Source organism: Silene latifolia, chromosome 9, assembly GCF_048544455.1.
Source record: "Silene latifolia isolate original U9 population chromosome 9, ASM4854445v1, whole genome shotgun sequence".
NCBI classification, from domain to species: Eukaryota; Viridiplantae; Streptophyta; class Magnoliopsida; order Caryophyllales; family Caryophyllaceae; genus Silene; species Silene latifolia.
Window position 1 is genome coordinate 86835225 of NC_133534.1, and position 8989 is coordinate 86844213.

Genomic DNA, 8989 nt, shown 5'->3' on the forward strand with positions numbered 1-8989 from the left:
CCAACCCCCTCGCCGTCCGTCCACTCACCTACTCGTCACCGATTCGTCATCCCAAGGAACGCGGTATCCTCTTTCTCATTTTATTTCTTATGATAAATTTTCCGTTAAACATAAATGTTTTTTAGCGGCCGTGACTAGCAACCACGAGCCTATAACCTTTCGTGAAGCAATGCAGGTACAACAATGGCGGGACGCTATGAAACTCGAAGTCGAAGCACTCGAGCGCAACCATACATGGACTCTCGAGGGTCTTCCCCCCGACAAGAAAGCTATTGGCTCAAAATGGGTCTATAAAATCAAGTACAATGCCGATGGCTCAATTGAACGATATAAAGCTCGCCTCGTCGTAATGGGTGATCGCCAAGTCGAGGGTGTCGATTTCAATGAGACATTTGCTCCCACGGTAAAAATGGTCACGGTCCGAACTCTTTTAGCTATTGCTACAGCCAAAGGATGGGAACTTCACCAAATGGATGTTCACAACGCCTTCCTGCATGGTGATATCGATGAGGAGGTTTACATGAAACCACCTCCCGGTTTTATAGGCAACACCAATGGTAAAGTCTGTCGTCTCCACAAATCATTATATGGTCTTCGACAGGCTCCTCGATGCTGGTACGCTAAACTTGCTTCCGCTCTCAGTGTTTATGGATTCACACATTGCCCATATGACCATTCCCTCTTCTCCATCACCACACCCGATTCTGAAATTCATGTGCTCGTATATGTCGATGACTTAGTTATTTGTGGCAACAACTCCAACGATATCACCAAGGTCAAAGATTACCTACGTACATGTTTTCATATGAAAGATCTTGTGTAACACCTCCATACTCCAAGTGCCTTACCAGGACCACTCAGGTATAAGGATGCCACCATCTCGGTTACCCGAGGCATGATAATCATAAGACAATGAAGAAACATACTTAATTAAATAAGTTTAAGTGATTACATTACAAAACCAACTGTAAGCAAAATACAACTGTTCTCAAACTATAAACCAACTGAAAGGAACTGTCCTAACAAACACAGCGGAAGACTAAAGACTCTGATATGTGATGACTCCATCCCTGACTAGATCCCACGCGTATCCAAGAAATACCGCTAAGCAATCGCTCACCACCCCGAATGGATCACAACAGTTTTTAAAACATTTAAACGGGTCAAGTACTAATCACACAACTCAATATACATCAACAATAAGATAAAGAGACAATTTGTCACACACACACACACCACCAACCAATTCCCATCATCTCAATATCGACCGTCCACTTTGGACCAGCCCGCCCGATGGGGGACCGGCCGTTCCCACCTAAGCCCCGCTCATCATACCGAGCGATAACCCTGTCCATTAATGTGCACATCCCCTTCCGTGGCGGGTTCAACGAAGGGCGAAACTAGGGCGTGAAGTCACTCCCGCAAGTGACCCCACTCAGCCGAGAACGCATCTCGAGAACCATCAACAGCACTCACAACCACAAACACAGTACAATCATTATATCAAACAACCAAATACAGCACATCACCAATATCCCATTATGGGACTAATACTGAGTAGGAAATCCTACCTGGAAAGCAACACAATCATCAGACGATCTAGCAGCTGTCTCAAAACCTCTCCTTTACAAATCCTTCTCCTATCACATAATCACATAATCACATAATCACAATCTAACCTTAACAAATCATAAAAACCCCCAATCCCAAAATTAGGGTTTAACCAAATCAAAGGAAAGACAATAAAAAGGGTACATAGATCTTACCCTCGACGCAAGGAACTCAATGGTATCACCAACGACAAGAACTGACCGTCTGAACTCCGGGAATTGCTAAGAATGCGATTAAGAAGATGAACTTGTTTGCTTTCTCTCTTAAACAGAAATTTAGGTTTTGGAAAAGTGATTTGGAAACAATGACGGAAGTGTTTTATACTTTAATCGCATTATTAACAAAACCCGACAAAACAGCCCCCGAAAACCGGCTACTCGATCGAGTAGCTAAGGTACTCGATCGAGTGCCCCCTTACTCGATCGAGTACCCTAGTTACTCGATCGAGTACCCAACAGGTCAGAAACTATTTTATTTCGCAAAACTCCCTTACTCGACAGAGTAAGGCCTACTCGATAGAGTACCCCAAGACTCATAAATACGGAGTATTACATCTTGGGCCACTAAAATATTTTCTGGGATTAGAGATTGCACGAAGTAAAACTGGTCTTTTTGTGTCTCAACGAAAGTATGCCTTGGACATCCTTGATGAATCCGGATTACTTGGATCCAAACCAGCATCTATTCCCATGGAACCAAACCACCAATTAAGCCTCTCCACCTCCGAACTCATCACCGACCCCCAACCATACCGAAGATTAGTCGGCCGCTTGGTTTACCTCACCATAACCCGTCCCGAACTCATATACTCGGTTCATATTTTGGCACAATTCATGCAAAGTCCGCGCCTTGATCATTGGAATGCCGCCCTTCAAGTCGTCAAATATTTGAAAAACCAGCCCGGACAAGGTCTTCTCTTTAAAACTGGTAATGATTTGACACTCCATGCCTATTATGATGCCGATTACGCCAGCTGTCCACTAAGCCGCCGGTCTCTCTCCGCATACATTATTTTCCTCGGTCAGGCCCCTATATCATGGAAAACTAAGAAGCAAACGACCGTTTCAAAGTCCTCCGCAGAAGCCGAATATCGTGCCATTGCTTACTCTGTGGCTGAACTTAAATGGCTCAAAGGGCTCCTTTCCTTTCTCACGATTAAACACGACCAACCAATCAACCTCTTATGTGATAGCCAATCCGCTCTTCACATAGCCCGCAATCCGGTCTTCCATGAACGCACGAAACACATCGAGGTTGATTGCCATTTCATTCGTGATGAAATTCTAAAGGGTACAATCAAACCAAGCTACGTCCACACTAAAACTCAGCTAGCAGACATCTTTACTAAGGCACTTGGGCGAATACCGTTTACTGATCTCTTGTCCAAGTTGGGCGTCTCCAGTATCCACGCTCCCACTTGAGGGGGGGTAATACGCAGCTTCCTCTCTATGCTAGCCAACGGCTAGTGTATCTCACCAACTATGGCAAATTTCTCTATTTGCCTAGTTTAGAAATAGAGCTGTTAGGAAGATATTATTTGCCTTATTCTTTGCTTCCTGTACATTATAAATAGCTTTAGATTTATAGCTTTTGTACATCGTTCATTTCGGAAATAATACTAGCAATTATATTCTCTTTAATCTTATACATTTCTAACAATATCAGTCCTCATTATATTAGTAATTAGTTGAATTGGGCATGGTTGACTTGTATGTGGTGTGATAGTAATTCTATTGTATTTCATTTTATTAAATCGGAAAGTTCATAAACAGTCGAAACAATGTAACAATAAAATACAATCTACAAAAATTTGCAGTTCTAAATTTGAGCAAAATTCAATGACTTACTCGGTATTAGTACTGTTCTCTGATAGTTTTTTTGTTTTTTGTCCAGAAAATCGTAAATTAAAAACTTAAAGGTAATAATTCGGTTACATCAAGGGGTGTGTCGGGGAAGCGGGTGCTCGCCAATGTTATCGCAAACCAAAACAGAATATGTCGTCGCAACGCTCAGTCGTGCTAGTACTCTACCTAATTATTGCGTATTTAATTGGAGTTTCCACATGCCGTTAACTTAGTTGTCTAGGAGTATATTGTTGTTAACATGTTATGTTAAACCAGTGGTAAATTAAATGAGATTATCTATATAACTTTCTTATTTAAGATCCACAATGGCTTTTGAATTTCGAGTTTCAACTAATATACCCAATATTCATTCGTTTATTTCTGTCCCAAAAGAAAAACATTCATCTGATTAAGGAAACTTTTTTTTTTCTTAAATTTAGTTATATATCGATCCGTCTCAAAAATAATACCTTCTAAAAACAAATTGTACAATTTAAGACATAACTAAATATTAAAAATAAGGGTTTTTTTTGTCAAAAACTACCTTATATTTAGGTGTATTTGTAAAAAGACTACCTTATATTATTTTTTTTTGCTTTCAACTAACTTTGTTTTCTTTATTTTTGGTCAATAACTACCTACGCTAAGAATCTAGACATATTTGGTCTATTTTCCAGCTTTAACATATCTCACATGACTCTTTTATGTTTTAATCTTACTAAGGCCCGATTTTGGGAAGTCATAAAGTACTTACGCTAAACTTTAGTAGATGTTTGTAGTTATTATTGAAATGTGAAATTTATTAATTTTGCTTATCTGAAGTTAAATTTTGGTTTGGACGCAGTTGCTCATTGTTGTTTGATGTTAAGAAAGTCATGTGAGATATGTTAATGTCACTAAATCGACCAAATCTCGCCATATTTTTAGCGTAGGTAGTTTTTGACCAAAAAATGAGAAAACAAAGGTAGTCTAAAACAAGAAAAATAATATAAGGTAGTTTTTTTACAAATACCCTAAATATAAGATAGTTTTTGATAAAAAAACCCTAAAAATAATGTACTCCACCAATCATTTATAAAAGTCGTGAAAAGTATTTTAATCAAATATAAATGATTTGTTGAAACGGAGGGAGTATTATTTTTCCACTCGACCTCATTGCAGTAACAGTTCATACTAACTCTCCTCGTAAGTCGTAATAATATATCTTGGCTTCGTCACTGAATTCCATCCCTCACAAATCACAACGTAATAATTAAACAGTAATCGAAGAAGATGAGTTACATACCTGGAGGAAAACAGGGGGAGAGTAAGTGAGTTCGGGGCCAAGAACATGGTGGTCAGGAAAAAGGAGCCTTTGAACCGAAACATCCTTCTCGGCCATTTGTAGCCATTCTTGTATGGTTTTCTCAGTTTTGGCCTCCAAAAACCTAGCTCCACAGTCATTACATTTTATGTAAGGCCTCCCATTTTCGGATCTGCGAAACCGTCCGCAAGATTCATAGTAGTAATTAAACAATGAAAACACACACTCTTTGATTTTTCTTAGGGTTATTCCTTGAGTAGCTTCATTATCAATGAAATAGATTAACTTAAGGTAATGAACTTTCATGGCTAAGTCTATGTTGTTAGGCTCATAAACCATATTATTTCCTGATACATTTCCCGGACCTACGGATGATAATTTGTGACCAAATACTAAGGTTTCATTTCCATCTTTTTCATTTTTAGTGCCTGAAACTGAAACCATTGTTTTTTTGGGTTATTATTTTTGCAAGATATTGCTTTGATTACTACCCTTAGTTTTCTGGAGAGGGTTCAATTATTTATGCTAAGATGCATGAATAGATAGATAAATACGGACCACGCATATCTTCTGTTGCCTACACTGTACCTTATTATCAAGATCACAAATTCTCATTATAGACGGCGCATATCCGTCTATAGTTATAAACGGACCAAATATCCACCCACTTTTAAGTAAAACGGGCCAAATGTCACCACCACGCCAAATGTCACCAGTGCCATATCCTAAGCTACAACAGGTAGTTTATCACATGGAAATGGTACTGGTGACATTTGGCGTTAAGGTGGTGATATTTGGCCCGTTTTGCTTAAAGTGGGTGGATATTTGGCCCGTCTATAGCTATAGACGGATATCCCCCGTCTATAATGAGACGCTTTGTATCAAGATATAATGGTCATATTTGCCATTTTCAGTTATTAGGAAATTTCTTTTTAAGCAACTTCAGTTGTTGTACAATTTTTGAACCTGCTTGCAATTTACATAAATTACCTAACTATAACTTGAGCTGGCCATCAGCATGGGCTGATCCTGTAATACCTCGTATTTATAAAGACCGAGTAGAGACCGTGTAGACAATTCACTCGACCGAGTGACCGTCCACTCGATCGAGTGGAGCCCCACTTGACCGAGTGCCGGTCGAGTATAGCTTATACGGGAAGTTGAGTTGGTGGCATGTCACTTTCATGCCTTATCCCTTCAGATTTCCCCACCCAAAATCCATTCCTAACTACTATTCACCACTCTCTACAATCCTAAATATCTCTCTAAAAACCCCCATCTTCATATCCTCTCAAAACCCTAATTCTCTAGAGAAGATTCTTGCCTCTTTTGTTCTTCCACTTTATTGTAAGTCGATCTATACTCCTTCTTGTAACACCCCGGCCCAAACCGGGTCGGGAGCGGTTACTTATGATAGCTCATCAGGCTGTGTACATGGCCCACAGATCAACACGGGTCCTTTATAGCACATTTTGTCCCCACTCATGCGCATCCATGTAATACTACGGTTTATGTGTCTTTGGGTACTCTATCGAGTGGGGCTTACTCTGTCGAGTAAGTAGTTTTTGACGCAAAACAGTAGACTGCCTGTAGGGTACTCGTTCGAGTAAGTTGGGGACTCGATCGAGTAAGTCACTTACTCGATCGAGTAAGTGAGTTTTACGGGTTTTGTTAATGATGCGAGATTAATATAAAATGATGACCGTCACTTTTTTTAATCTTTTTTTAACATTCTAAAAATCTATTTGAGAAGAAGAGGAGTTACATAAGTTATTTTCGTCGCATTGTTGTAGATACCCAGTATCTGCTGAGACTCCAACACACACCCGATGATTCTCGGACTATAACATGTTTTGGAATCGCGGCGTTTGATCGACGGTTTGTGTACAACTTTACGTCGAAAAACTTAAAACGATTTTGAAAATAAAACATTTCAAAAATACCTGGAGTGTTTAATGCACGACGACGGGGTCGCAATGACACTAACTAGAGTCAAAACCGACACCGGACCAAAAACCGACTCAAAAATTCAAATCCCGACTCCAACAACGAGTCAAACCGAGTCAACCACCAAAAACAAAACATTTAAAACCTTCTAGCTTAAGTTTTCCCGGATTTATGTTTGGTCAAGTACCAAACATATGACTACAAAACCTAGGATATGACAAATCATGATTGCATTTGTGTGAAAGACACAACACACCTCGAAGACCCGCGACGTGGCTCGCGCCTCTTTGAGCTGCCCAAGTGGCCACGTCGCTCAACACTCACACAACCACTCATTTCCCTATAAATACCCCTCAAATGCCCCCCATTTGAGACTTACGCGAGTGTCCACCCCCTCTTTTCTCCCTTAAAATTCTTAACTCGACTTCTTAAGTCATAATCCGACGCGTATTTACGACCTACCGATCGTAAATACAAGCCTTACACATTGTTTGGTAACGTCATCGTGCATTAAATCACTTGACCGACCACTTCGACCACTACACCGTGTACTAATCTTAAAACACTCTTTTACTTACCAAAACGGTTTTAAACCGAGTTTTTTCCGACCAAACAAGTTGTTACACTTACGTCGGTCACTCGCCATAACCAAACATGTAAGTATGAGGGTGTAAAAATCCTCTTTTTATCATGTTTTCATTTGCTTCATGACTATAACATGCTAAAACGTGCATAACATGAACCAAAACATGGGATAAACGAGCCAAAATTGATTTTTGGCCTGAGACAGAAGCCCCTTGGTTCGCCGGCTTGCCCGCGCCTAAATGGGGTGTCCATGTCAGAGATCAACCGTGTTTGTTCTCGTCTTTCCCCTTTAATTAATTTCTATATTTGTAATCGGTTTTTACCATTTCAAATACTTTCAAACCCTTTTTATTTCATTATATTTGTTTTAACCATAAAACATTTTTCACCCTTGGTTCCTCATACCATGACGGTTAAATTCGTGTTTCGGTGATAATATTTGGTTAATAACATTTAAAAGGTATTTTAAAGCCTTTTAGTTTATTTTTGGGAGGTATTTTAAAGCCTTTCATCATTTCTTTACATTTTCAAAACAAACATATTAGTCCCCAACACAAAGTCATCCTTGGTTCTACATACCATGCCGGATTTTAACCCGGGTACGATGATGAGTATCGACTAATTATATTCAAATGAACTTAAAACAATTAGTTCATAATTATTTTCAAAACTATTCACGTCAAGCTTGCCAAGTCGAACCCGACACCGAATATTATCAAAATAATGATGATTATTCGAGTCTAGTTCTTCAAATCAACAAATGCGATCTAAACGACCCCTTCAAACCAAATCGGGTTCAAATACCCCTTTCTCAACACGTTTTATAACGTTTTTCTAAATGGTCAGAATACGGCATATAACCGTAGGCTGACCCGCGCCTCAAGCAGGCCTTTTCTTTCTCATTTTCAAAACCAGGGGGAGGCCCCTTGCATCGCCAGGCTGCTCGCGCCTCATGTAGCCGTCTGGTACAGGACCCGTTCCCTTTCCAACATTAGTCTAGGACGATCCCGACTCCGGTTAGCCCGGATATAAGACGGATCAGATGACTATTTGTTTATTCAAAATCACACTTGAAAAACGCCTTACTAAGACAAATGGATCACGTTATGCACCCTAAACCTAATACGGTAAATGGATGTTTAATTTCCGTCTTGCATGCAAATCAATCATTAATCCAGCTCGACATCTTATACTTGGATTAAATCAACCGACTTAGAAAGCTCTCACATGTTAGGTTAAATTATTGGATGCACATTCATGCATTTAAACCGTTTTATCAACTTTTGCATTCAACCAACCAAGATCGATCGAGAGAGGCGCTCATGGCGGGATTGGGTGTCTGATTAAAGGGCTTCCCAATACGTACCTTCACCTCTTACTCAGAAACTTTGGATAGTGTACGACCTTATTGAGGGAGTACGAGAGTCATTCTAGAGATAGGATGCTAAAGAGAGACGCTTTCCTTATCTTTAGTACCTATGTCAAACACTGCTTTGTGCTTCGATTTGACCAAGGTATAAAGTGAAATTCGAACGGGTTCTAAGCATCCCACAAATTCTTGGTGGCGACTCCGAACATCTCTAATCGTTTCGAGACCCTTACCGAGACGAAACCGACCGATCTAAAACGATCCGGTCGAAAGCATTTTTACGCCGCCGAGCGTGGCTTTCAATAGACCGCCGCATGTCCACAGATTGGC

At 40.0% G+C, this 8989-nt stretch overlaps 1 protein-coding gene across 2 annotated transcripts in view; it reads right to left on the bottom strand.

Moving 5' to 3' along the window:
* LOC141599956 (protein ECERIFERUM 26-like) overlaps positions 1-5292 on the bottom strand; it is a 30779-nt gene extending 25487 nt beyond the window's left edge. The window contains exons 1-2 of one of the 2 annotated variants that reach the window (XR_012524053.1): positions 4741-4851; positions 1311-1640 (exon numbers count right to left, since the gene is read on the bottom strand). Coding sequence is in view for 1 of the 2 variants with exons in the window: in XM_074420102.1 (XP_074276203.1) it covers positions 4741-5202 (462 nt within the window). In the remaining variant the exon portion in view is untranslated. Of the gene's footprint in view, positions 1-1310; positions 1641-4740 lie in introns of those variants that run through there. The other variant, XM_074420102.1, reaches the window with a different exon arrangement.
* Positions 5293-8989: the final 3697 nt, after the last annotated feature.